The 13,426-nt window shown below is 38.5% G+C and overlaps 1 protein-coding gene across 1 annotated transcript in view; it reads right to left on the reverse strand.

Moving 5' to 3' along the window:
- LOC103202548 (cell surface glycoprotein CD200 receptor 1-like) overlaps nucleotides 1–9,855 on the reverse strand; it is a 37,165-nt gene extending 27,310 nt beyond the window's left edge. The window contains exon 1 of the mRNA XM_007947446.2: nucleotides 9,582–9,855. Within this exon, the coding sequence (XP_007945637.2) occupies nucleotides 9,582–9,855 (274 nt within the window). The remainder of the gene's footprint in view (nucleotides 1–9,581) is intronic.
- Between the last annotated feature and the right edge of the window lie 3,571 nt (nucleotides 9,856–13,426).

A 13,426-nucleotide genomic window follows, 5' to 3' on the forward strand; every position in this document is an offset into this window, starting at 1 on the left:
TAGGAGTATAGATATTATCTTATCACTGACAGCCTTATACTTCAGGACAGATCTTGAAACATCCTTTGTGATGATGAATGCCATGCCATTCCTCTTTAAACTGTCGTTCCTGGCATAGTAGATCATATGGTTGTCTGATTCAAAATGGCCAAAACCAGTCCATTTCAGCTCACTATTGCCTAGGATATCAATGTTTATCCGTTCCATTTCATTTTTGACATCTTCCAATTTTCCTAGATTCATACTTCATACACTCCATGTTCCAATTATTAATGGATGTTAGCTGCTGTTTCTCCTCAATTTGAGTGGTGCCACGTCAGCAAAAGGAGGTCTCAAAAGCTTTACCTTATCCATATGAGTAAGGCTGATTTTACACTGATTGATGCAGCTCTTGCCTAGTTCTATTTTGAGAGCCTTCTAACCTAAGTGACTCATCTTCCTCCTCTGTTTTAGACAATGATTCCAGGCTATTCCTAAAGTTGTGCAGTAATTTATCAAATAGTGCTTCTCTGCTATTCATAAGGTTTTCCCTGGCCAATTCTTTGAGAAGTGGATGACCTCCTCCTCCTTCCTAGTCTGGCTCAATCTTCAAGCCAGGCTGATACCTGTGCACAGCCAGTATGAGACACCAGTGGTACAGCCTCAAGACACAGCAACACGTCACCACAGTAGGACAATCTGACAGACAAGTTTGTCTCCCTTACCTGTTGGAAACCCCTCCAACCACCCTTACCTGGATCCCTGCGGCTAACTCCTTGATCTGTTCCAGTCCCCTTTGCCTTTTCTGACCTATCCCTGCCTTCTGCCTCACTGCTTGTGGGGGGTGGCCTGGGTTCCCTGTCCTCACCTGGCTCCCTGCAGTTGAATCCTTGATCTGTTCCTATCCCCTTTGCCTTTTCTGTCCAATCCCTGCCTTCCTGCCTTGCTCCTTGTGGGGCATGGCCTGGGTTCCCTCTCTTCACTTGGGTCCCTGTGGCTGATTCCTCAATCTGTTCCAGTCCCTTTTGATTTTTTTTGTCCTCTCCCTGCTTCCTGCCTCGCTGCCTGTTCTTAGGTCCCTGGAATCCGAATGAGAATGCTATCACTTTAAATATCCAAAATCGTCACTGCTTGTAAACATTTAAAATGGCTGTGCTCTCTGGACAAACAAGAAGGTCAGTGAAGAAAACCTGCAATATCTGGGGATAGGGCAATAAGAGAAAGAAGGCAGAGAAAGAGAATAATGAAGAAAAAATAGGAAAAATACAAAAAGAACAACAAGGAACAGGGTTAATCATGAGAAAAAAAGAAGGAAAAAAAAAATTTGCAACCAGGAACAGGGATAAGAAAAAAAGCCAAAAACCAGGACCTGAGAGAGGAAGAATAAAGAATAATAGTAAAAAGGACAAAAGTATTAATAATAGTAGTACTTTTAAAACAGACAAAAGCAAGAAAACCAAAAACTAGAAAAAAAAAGAAAAAAAAAAAAATTGGAGGAGGGCAGGGCAGGGCACCCAGGCTCTGTCAGAGCACAGAGTGGGATGGAGTTCCTGTGGGCCCAGAAAGTGAGTGGGAGTGGGGGATGGCCAAACCTCCGTTCACCAAATGGGTGTGGGGTACAAGAGCAACAAGGGGAATGTCATACCTTTTCAGTCCAGGTCCGGAGTGTCCTTGGGTTTACTCAGATATTTAGCTCACATAATATTGATTTTATGTGGTATATATTTTATAATTAGTGCATATAATTACACTTGAGTGTGTGATATTAAGACTTTTGAAGACAAATAATACTTCTCTTAAATCAAAAGAGTTAAATTTCCTAAAAAATTACGTAACTTTATAGTCTTCCACAGAGGTATATAATCTTTAAGAAAGTTAACTCTTTTGATTTAAAAAAAAAAATTGTTTGTCTTCAAAACTCTTTATGCTCATTCATAAAGAGTCTTGGTGGCACAATGGTTAAGTGCTCCACTGCTAGCCAAAAAGCCAACAGTTCAAACCCTCCCAGGGGCTCTGCTGGACAAAAACCTGGCCATCTGCTCCTGTAAAGATTACACCCTAGGAAACTCTATAAACCAAAAAAAAAAAAGGGGGGGGGGGAACTCTGATGGGATAGTGCCTAAGGCATTTGACTGCTAACCAGAAGGCTGTAGATTCAAACCCACCAGTCACGCCTCAGAAAGCTATATATAATAGAGATATGCTTTTTGTTCTTCCATGCCTAGTTTTAACAGTAAATCATAAGTATGTCACAAATGAAGTACCTGATAACAAAGCCAGACCCCTAGGTCACCCCCTAGGCAAGGCACTTAAACTAGTAGAATTGTTAACTGAGGAAAATGGGAGTCTGGAATACATGGTGGAAGGAGTAATTGATAAGCATCGGTTATGGCATTGAAACCAATGACAATAGGGGCAAATATAATTTGTCTCACTACCCTTCTTTCTTAAGTTTTCTCAGGAATTATAACCAAAAGGAATATTGGAGAAGTGGTCCTGTATAGAATGAATTTAATTTAAAACAAATAAAACCCAAGTGAATCTAAATTGTGCATTGGTTGGACTATATTGCATACTTTGGTGCACCCTCCCCAGACCCCCTTCACCAGGTAGGCGCACTCATCTTTCCACTGCTGATAGTGCTACATGCTGCAGTCTATCAACTGTCCCTTTCTTTGGTGAATTGTTGTCAGATGAATTGGAATTGCTCTACCTGGGAGCATAAATACTGCTCTCCTCCCTAACGCTAGAGCAGCAGAGTGATACACAGGTACAAAGGTAATCCCTTATCTCAAGATGGAACTAATGATTACCTATTCCAGGGCTCCCAGTGGGAGCAGCTTGAAACAAGTCTCCAATTGAGACCACATCCTTGCTTAGTTTCCTTCTCTTGTCCTATCTTGCTTCCTTAACTTCCATTCTTCTCAAAGCATACCCTCAAGAAATCATTTGCACAGACTGTGCTTTTAGGGAACCACTACTAAGAATTTTTGTTTTGTGACCAGTGAAACCTTTTTACCATTTTCTATAGGGTTTCTGGGTACTGCAACTTGCTTGGAAGCCCTTCTATCCTAAGATTATAAAAACAATCTCCCATATTTTGTCTACTACTTTCATAATTTTGTTTTTTTATATTTTCCAACTTAATCCACCAGGAAATTATTTTTCGTTATACTATGATAGGATCTTCTTTTATTCTTCCTTCTTCCCTCCAATTTCCTATCTCTTTTACTCCTCATGTATATGTATGCATGTATGTATTGTGGATAGATAATTATTCCAATATCATTAATTCAATTTCTATTTTTTTAAAAATTTTCACATAAACAAAATTCCAAAATATAAAGAATCAGTTCAATTTCATTGATTTATTTGTCTATTCATCATGATTTACCATACTGCTGTAATTTATATGTTTGCATTTATATCTGGTAGAATAAGTTCTCTTTCACTGTTTTAATGTCTGGATTTCCCTCACTAAAATGAGGGGAGCATAGTCTTGTTAATCTTTGTGTTCCCCACAAATCTTAGCACAGTTTCTGATGGAGAAGGACCTATAATCTTCAAATAAAATTGAGCTTCTTTAGAGAGGAGACTCATTCAGGGTCCCTCACATCAATTACTTAGATCATCTTATTCTTCAACAGGGTACAAGGGTGGTCCACAGACCAGACCATCATCTCCTGTTTCTAAGGAAGTTCAACACTCTGCCCCCTCAAAGCTGGTCTCTAGATAAGGGAGTATGTTACCTTCCGAGGGAGATGTTGAAATGTTTTGCATCATGTGTTTTCCATCTACAAATGAACTAATTGTTGAACCTAGAAAACATTCAGACAACCATAAATGAAATCAATTTTATGTACTCAAATGGAGTGGAAGCCACTGCTTTTCAACAAAGACATAACAGAAAATCAATTAGCCAAAATTAATATTCCACAAACATCCAAAACCAGAAATTAGGAGTTATGCCATCATTAGGGAAAAAAAAAAAAGCATGTTAACATTTTTCAAATTACACTCAGAAGCTATTAATCTATGATTTTCCATTTATGGGACACATAGGTTTTTCGACTATTTTGTACAAAATAACACTGTCATCACCCCTATCCATAGTCACACGGGTTAGTCAGCATGCACACTTCATGTGAGTAGGATCTGTTTTAAGTTTTCCTCCAGATGCCACCTTCTGATTAAAACTGTTTTGCCCAGTGGTGGGCACATCATAATGTTGGACCAATTAGAGCCCCTTTTTCAATAATTTTCAAAACTGAACTGAGAAGAAGAGTGCATCCCTCTTTCTTCTCCACTTCTCCCACTTTGTGACAGAAAGAGGGAAAAGTCAAACAGAAACAGAGAGCAGAGGAGAGATGAGAGTCCTTTAAGTTTCTATTCCTACAGTTCCTGAGAAACACAGGCATACTTCCTGAGTTCTATAGAGTTTCTTGTGATTGAAATAGTCCCAATATACTTCTCTACTTCACACTTGGTTTCCATAAACTGCTGTTTTGTAATTTAAAAAGCAAATAAAAACTCTTCTTATGATTTAAGGACCTAGTAAATAATAAACAGATTTCATTTACAATATTACAATTTCATTTACAATAGTGCAAAAATACTTATGAATAAGTTCGGCAAAAGATATACAGGACTTAGACAATGAAAATTGCAAAACATTGCTGAAATAAATAGAGTAAACTTATATATAAGGAGTACTGGAAATCTTTATATAAAGCTCTTTTTCTGGGTTTATAAAATCACCAATAGATAAGCATTTATGAGCTCTCTACTTATAAAAATAGACTTCATGTTCCCCATGCTAATTTTGCATTCAATTCTACTACATTAAAATATAATTAAGAAAATTAAATAAGGCCTTAGAAATTAGCAACAAACAAGATCTCTGAACTAATTTGGATTTTCTAGGCAAACTGGAAGTTGTTGCCTTGGGCTAGAGGGAAAGAAAAGAATGAAATTCTAACTATTTAGCTTAGCTCAAGATTGGTCTCAACAATCCATTCCAGAAATAGATAAGAAGCCAGATTTAGGAATAAGAGTTGTAAGTAAGGTGGGGTAGGGACCTGGAAGAGATAAACTAGGAGCCAGCAAACTTGGTCCATAAAGGACCACGCAGGAAATATTTGAGGCTTTGTGATTACACAGCCTCCTTTGCACTTACTCCTATGTGTCGTAGTGCAAGAGATACTGCATGGTTTAAAATAAAAAAGGGAGTGTGTCAGAGTTGTATCCTTTCACCATACTTATTCAATTTATATGCTGAGCAAATAATCCAAGAAGCTGGACTATATGAAGAAGAATGCAGCATCAGGATTGGAAGAAGAGTTGTTAAGTACCTGCAATATGCAGATGACACAACCTGTTTACTGAAAGTGAAGATGACCTGAAGCACTTACTGATGAAGATTAAAGACTACAGTCTTCAGTATGGGATACACCTCAACATAAAGAAAACAAAAATCCTTACAATTGGACCAATAAGCAGCATCATGATAAGTGAAGAGAAAATTGAAGTTGTCAAAGATTTCACTGGTTCCACAATCAACACCAATGGAAAAATCTACTGCAAAAAACCTTCTTAAAGTGCTGAAAAGCAAAGATGTCTCTGAAAACTAAGGTGCACCTAACCCAGGCCCAGGCCATGGTGTTTTCAATTGCCTCATATGCATATGAAAGCTGGACAATGAATAAGGAAAATCAAAGAAGAGTTGATGCTTTTGAGTTGTGATGTTGGCAAAGAATCTGAAAGTACCAAGGACTTCCAGAAAAACTAACAAATCTGTCCTGGAAAATGTGCAGCCAGAAGGCTGCTTTGAAGCGAAAATGGCCAGATTTCATCTCACCTACTTTGGTCATGTTGTCAGAAGGGACCATTCCCTGAGGAAGGATATCATGCTTAGTAAAGTGGAGGCTCAGCAAAAAAATACAAAGGCCCTCAACAAGATGGCTTGACAAAGTGGCTGCAACAATGGGCTCAAGTATAGCAAGGATTGTGAGGCTAGTGGAAGACTGGGTAGTGTTTTGTTCTGTTGTACATAGGATCACTATGAGTCAGAGCCAATTCAATGGCACCTATCAATGACAGTATGTATAAGGAGATAAATACCATGTTCTTGGATGGAAAGACAGTGTCATTTAAATGCAGTTCTCTTCAAACTGGTGTATCTATTCAACATAACCTCAATCAAAAGCCAATGTATAATTTGACAAGTTGATTTTAAAATTTTATAAAGAAATGTAAAAAGTTGGAATTAGAAATGCCATTTTACCCAGCAATTCCATCACTAGGTATATATCCTAAAGAAGTGAGAGCCAGGATAAGAGCAGATATATGCACACTTATGTTCATTGCAGCACTATTTACAATAGCAAAAAGTTGGAAACAGCCTGCATGCTCATCAACAGAAGAAGGATAACCAAACTGTGATACATACACACAATGGAATAGCATGCAACCCTAAAGAATAATGTAGAATATGCAAAACACCACATAATGTGGATGAACTTGGAGGACATTATGCTGAGGGAAATAAGTCAATCACACAAGGACAGATATTGTATAGTCCATTATTGTAAAAAGTCAAGACAAGGTTTCTATATGGAAGGAAATTTTCTTTTTTGGTTACCAGGAGTAGGAAGGGAGGGGAAGGAACACTGCTATGTAGGTAGAGACAAGTATTGATTTGGGTGAAGGGCAGGGCAATGTACCCAATATGAGTGATCAACACAGTGGCATTGAGGAAGAGGAAGACATAGAGGGGTGCGTGGGAGGTGCAGACAACAAAGATGAACCCTTTTGCACATGCAGTACTGTGTTGTCAATGATGGCAAACATTGATCTATGGGTGGATAGATGGGTGGACAGGCTGAACAATTAGGTATATCTATGCAGGGGGGAGTGTGTGCCAATTAGGTACATCTATGCTGGTGAGAGGGTTGGCAGGCAATGTTTCTACAAGTGTATTTGTATGTTGTGTAAAAATTTTTAGGTATATAGTAGAGCTGACAAGTGTAGTCACTTCTTGGCCAAACCCAGCTACCCAGAGGAAGTGAGTAGTTGTACCTCTGAGCTCAGGACCATGGTTGCAGGGGACATCAAGCTCAACTGCCATAACATACTACACAAAAACACATCCTGCTTTGGTGAGAAATGACTAGGATCATAAAAGCCTGAAAGCAGCCATCTAGTTTCAATGATGGATCTCTCCTCATCCAGAGCAAAGAAGAATGAAGAAAACTAAAGATGCATTGAAACAATTAGTCCAAGCGACTGGTACACCATGCAAGCCTCAGCCTATATGACTATGTGACCAGAACTAAAGGGTGCCTGGCTACCACTGCCAACCACTCGGAGGGGGATCTATATAGGAGTTTCTGAATAGAGTGGGAGAACAATGTGGAACTAAACTCAAAATCATAAAAAAAAAAAGGGGGGGGTGTGTGACAAGGTTTACTGGTCTGATAGAGCCTGGTGGAACCACAGAGACTATGGTCCCTAGCTGCCCTTGAGGTCTGGAAATTAACCCATTCCTGTGGATCCAGCCAAACAAAAGACAGGCATATGAGCTGAACATTTACATTAGGTGCATACAGTCCTTAGTGAGATCGATCATGGAAGAATAGAAGGGTGTGTATGTACAGGGAGACAGTTCAGAGAGCAGGAGAGTATAGGAGGAAAAGACACAGGGAAGAGCTGGCTATAGGGAGGAAGTGAGAGGAGAGCTGTTGCATTATGGGAGATTACAGTCAATGTCATGAGGCAAAGTGTATGTGAACTGCTGTATGGCAAGTGAATTTCCTCTGTAAATATTCACCCAAATCACAATAAAATTAAAAAAAAAAAAAATTATAAGGAAATGCAAAGAACCTAGAATAGCTAGAACTATTTTGAGAAACAGAATCCATCTAATTTCAAGCTAAATCTGAACTAGAGTAATGAAAATCATCAGGTATTGACTAAATGATAGATTTATAGATCAATGGAATAGAAGAGAGTCCAGAAATAGAGCCACACATACATGGTCAATTGATTTTCAACAAAGGTGCTAAGTCAATTCAATGAAGAGAGGAAAGTCTTTTCAACAATTAATGATGGAATGACTGGATATCCACATGCAGGGAAACATAAAAAAAGAAAGATGAAGAACTTCAACCCTTACATCACATCACATGCAAGAATCATCTGAAAATGGATTATTGACATAATTGTAAAGGCTTAAACCATAATACTTCAAGAAGAAAACGTAGAAAATCCCCGACTTTGGCATATACAAAGATATCTTAGTTAGGATATATTTTAAATTCTTAGTACTGCTATGATGGAAATACCACAAGTGGGTGGTTATAAGTACAGAACTTTATATTCTCACATTTAAGGAGGTTGGATGTGTGAATGCCTGACATTTACTCCAGGGAAGGCTTTCTCTTTGTCCACTCTGAGGGAAAATCCGTCTCAGCTTCTGTCACCCTAGGAATCCTTGAGTCCTTGGCAGTCTTCACATGACATCTAACCAATTTGTGCTCACTTCCCTCTGTGTTTAATCTGCACTTTTTACATCTCAAAAACCATTAGGTTTAAGACATACTACACAATCCAGTAGGGGTTGATGACTCAGAATTGACTTGATGGCAGTTTGGATTTTTGGTTACTTGCCTAGTGACACCGCCTTGGAAACCCATGAGTTGGATCTGACTGAGTGGCAGTGAGTTTGGTTTGGTTTTTAATATGATCTCATATTAATAATACGGTAGCATAGTGCCTAAGGTACTTGACTGCTAACCAGAAGGCTGGTGGTTCAAACCCACCAGCTGCTCCTCAGAAGGAAGATGGGGGTAATCTACTTCCATGGTGATACTGCTTCAGAAACCCAAGGAGAGGTCACTATGAGTTGGGTCCAACTCGATGGCACATAACAACAACAATATAACAAAAACAACCCTATTCCCAAATGAGATGACATCCACAATTATAGGGGTAGGACAGCATATATTCTGAAGGGACACAATTCATTTCATAACAGGGCACAAGGAAAACAAACCATAAAAATGATAAACAGGATTTTATCAACATTAAAAATGTTTGCCCTTTGGCAATATTAAGGAAATCAAAATGAAAGAGTAGAAAATTTTCACAATATATGTATTTGACAAAAAACAAAATATGTAAAGAATTATCATAATTCATTAATATTTTTTAAAAAATCAATAAAAACCTGGCAGATTATTTGAACAAACTCTTCACACACATGAAGATATACAAATAGCGAATTAGTATGTGAAAACTTGTAAATTATTAGTAATAATCAAGGAGATACAGATTATAACACTATAAAATATTACACGCATAAGAATGGCAATACAGAATATCATACTGGCAAGGATGTGGAGCAAATGGAATTCTTATGTGTTGCTAGTGGGAATGTAAATTACTGAAACCACATTGGAAAACTTCTGACAGCTTTTTTCAAAAGTTAAGCATATACCAGGCCATTCTTTTCCTAGGTATGTATCTACAAAGACTTGTGTGTAAATGTTCATGATAACCCCAAACTGGAAACAATCTAACAGCCAAAAACTAGAAACAAATACCTATCAACAGGTGAAATACCCATTCAATGGAATACTTTTTGGCAATAAAAGGGAACACATAACATTCATGAACATCAAAACCGTTTTGTTGAGTGAAACAAGACAGACTCAAAAGAATATCTACATTTACAAAAAATGCAAATGAGTCTATGGTGACAAAATGCAGATCAGTAGTTGTGTGCAGACGGATAAAGGTAGGGACGGCCTGCAAAGACTCATGAACAATATTTAAGAGTGATGGAAATGCTTTGCATCCTGTCTGTGGTGGACACATGGCACGGGGCTACTGAGGCAGCTTTATTTAAGGCCAGCCTCAGACAGGTAGGAGGGTGCATGGCTTGGGACTTCTGGGGTGGCTTTATTTAAGGCCAAGCTCTGGACAGGTGGGAAAGTGAGAAGAGTGGTTAGGAAAAACTAAGGGAGAGGAATTTGTCTGTCAGTTTCCTGTCCTATGGAGGCTTGTGTATTGCTGTGAGGCTGGAGGCTAAGCCACCAGTGTTGCAAAATGCCAGCAAGTTTATCCATGGTGGAAAGGTTTCAGCAGAGCTTCCAGACCAAGAAAGAGTCAGAAGAACAAAGAGGCCATTGACTTCTCAAAGAATTGGCCAATGAAAATCTTATGAATAGCAGTGAAACACTGTCTGATATATTACTGGAATCCTTTATGAATATCCCTGAAACATTAACTGATGTAGTGCTGGAAGACAATCCCATCAGGCAAGGCAGGCACTCAAAACATGACTGGGGAAGAGCTGACTCCTTAGATTAGAGAAAACCTTAATGACATGGATGAAGTAAAGCTTTTGGGACCTCAGTTGGCTGATGTGGCACAACTCAAAATGAGTAGAAACACCTGCAAACATCCATTAATAACTGGAAAATGTAATGTATGAGGTATGAATCTAGGAAAACTAGAAGTTGTCAAAAATGAAATGGAATGCATAAAGAGCAATATCCTATGCATTAGTGAGCTGAAATGGACTGGTTTTGGCCATTTTGAATCAGACAGCCATACAATGCAGTATGCTGGGAATGACAAATCGAAGAGGAATGGTGTGGCATTCATTGTCGCAAAGACTGTTTCAAGATTTGTCCTGAAGTACAATGCTGTCAGTGATAAGATAATATCCATATGCCTAAAGGAAGACCAGTTAATACTACTATTATTCAAATCTATGCACCAACCACCAAAGCCAAAGATGAATAAATTGAAAATTTTTACCAACCTCTGCAGTCTGAAATTGACCAAACACATAATCAAGATGTGTTGATTATCACTGGTGACTGGAATGCAAAAGTTGGAAAAAAAGAAGAATCACCAGCAGTTGGAAGTTATGGCCTTGCTGATAGAAATAATGCTGAAGACAGCGTGATAGAATTTTGCAAGATCAACAATTTATTCATTGCAAATACCATTTTTCAACAACATAAATGATGGTTATACATGTGGACTTTGCCAGAATACACAGGAATCAGATTGACTACATTTGTAGCAAGAGGCAATGGAGAAGTTCAATATCTTCTTCCAAAACAAGGCCAGGAGCTGATAGTAGAACAGACCATCAGCTTCTCATGTTGTTGTTTTTGTTGTTATATGCCGTCGAGTTAGACCTGACCCATAACAACCCCTCTTTGGGTTTCCGAGGTAATATCACTATGGAAGTAGATTGCCCAACCTTCCTTCTGAGGAGTGGCTGGTGGGTTTGAACTTCCAGTCTTCTGGTTAGCATTCAAGTGCCTTAAGCACTACACTACCAGAACTCCTTCAACTGCTCATATCCAAGTTCAATTTGAAGTTGTATATAATTAAAACAAGTCTATGAAAGTCAAAATATGACCTTGATAATATCCCTCCTGAAGGCAGAGACCATTTAAAGAATAGTTCTGATGCACTGAACACCAATGATCAAAAAACAGAGGTACTGTGGAATGAGATTAAGAACATCATCCATGAAGAAATCAAAAGGTCATTAAAAAGATAAGAAAGGAAGAACAGACCAAAATGGATGTCAGAAGAGACTCTGAAACTTGTCCTTGAGCAGAGAGTAACTAAAGCAAGTAGAAGAAATGACAAGATAAAAGAGCTGAAGAGAAGATTTCAAAGAACAGCTCAAGAAGACTAAGCCAATTATTATAATGTACTATGCAAAGACCTGGAATTAGAAAACCAAAAGGGAAGAATGTGCTCAGCATGTCTCAAGCTGAAAGAACTGAGGAAAAATATTAATCCTCAAGTTGCAATATGGAAAGATTCTATGAGAAAAATATTGAATGATGCAGGAAACATCAAAAGAAGATGGAAGGAATACACAGAATCACTGTACCAAAAAGAGTTGGTCAATGTTCATCCATTTAAGAAGGTGGCATGTGATCAAGAACCAGTGGTACTGAGGGAAGAAGTCAAAGCTGCACTGAAGGAATTGGTGAAGAACTAGGTTTCAACAATTGACAGAATACTCATTGAGATGTTTGAACAAACAGATGCTGCACTGAAGGCACTCATTTGGCTATGCCAAGAAGTCTGGAAGACAACTACCTGGCCAACTGACTGGAAGAGATCCATATTTGTACCTATTACAAAGAAAGGTGATCCTACAGAATGTGGAAATTCTCAAACAATATCATTAATATCACTTGCAAGTAAAATCTTACTGAAGATAATTCAAAAATATTTGCAGCAGTATATTGATTGACAGAGAACTTCCACAAATGCAAGCTGTATTCAGAAGAGGATGTGGAATGAGGGATATCATTGCTGATGTCAGATAGATCTTGAATGAAAGTAAAGAATACCAGAAAGATGTTTACTTGTGTTTTATTGACTGTGCAAAAGCATTTGATTGTGTGGATCATAACAAATTATGGATAACATTGAGAAGAATGGGAATTCCAGAACACTTGATTGTACTTATAAGGAACCTGTACATAGGTCAGGAGGCAGTTGTTCGAACAGAACAAGGTATACTGCATGGTTTAAAATCAGGAAGGGAGTGTGTCAGGGTTGTATCCTTTCACTGTACTTATTCAGTTTGTATGCTCAGCAAATAATCCAAGAAGCTGGATTATATGAAGAAGAATGTGGCATCATGATTGGAGGAAGACTCAGTAACAACCTGAAATATGCAGATGATACAATTTTTCTTGCTAAAAGTGAGGATGACTTGAAGCACTTACTGATGAACATTGAAGACTACAGTCTGCAATATGGGTTACACCTCAATGTAAAGAAAACAAAAATTCTCAAAACTGGTCCAATAAACAGCTTCACAATAAATGGAGAAAAGATTGAAGTTGTCAAGGATTTCATACTACTTGGTTCTACAATCAACAGCAATGGAAGCAGCAGTCAAAATATCAGATGACATATTGCATTGGGCAAATCTGCTGCAAAAGACTTCTTTCAAGTGCTGAAGAGCAAAGACTTCTCCTTGAAGACTAAGGTGCTCCTAATCCAAGCCATAGTATTTTCAATCATCTCTTATACATTTGAGAGTTGGACAACGAATAAAGAAGACTGAAGAAGAATTGATGCTTTTGAGATGTGGTATTGGAGAAGAATGCTATTATACCATGGACTGATAAAAGGACTAATACATCTGTCCTGAAAGAAGTGCAGCCAGAATGCTCCTTAGAAGTCAGAATGGCCAGACTTTGTCTTGCCTACTTTGATCATGTATTCAGGAGGAACCATTCCCTGGAGAAGAATATCATGCTTGGTAAAGTGGAGGGTCAACAAAGAAGGGGACAGCCCTCAACGAGATGGATAGACACAGTAGCTGCAACAATGGGCTCAGGGCTCAGGTTTAGCAGAGATCATGGGGTTGGCACAGAACCAGGCAGTGTTT

Source organism: Orycteropus afer, unplaced genomic scaffold (assembly GCF_000298275.1).
Source record: "Orycteropus afer afer isolate SDZICR_OR568_19922 unplaced genomic scaffold, OryAfe1.0 scaffold00184, whole genome shotgun sequence".
Classification (NCBI taxonomy): Eukaryota; Metazoa; Chordata; class Mammalia; order Tubulidentata; family Orycteropodidae; genus Orycteropus; species Orycteropus afer.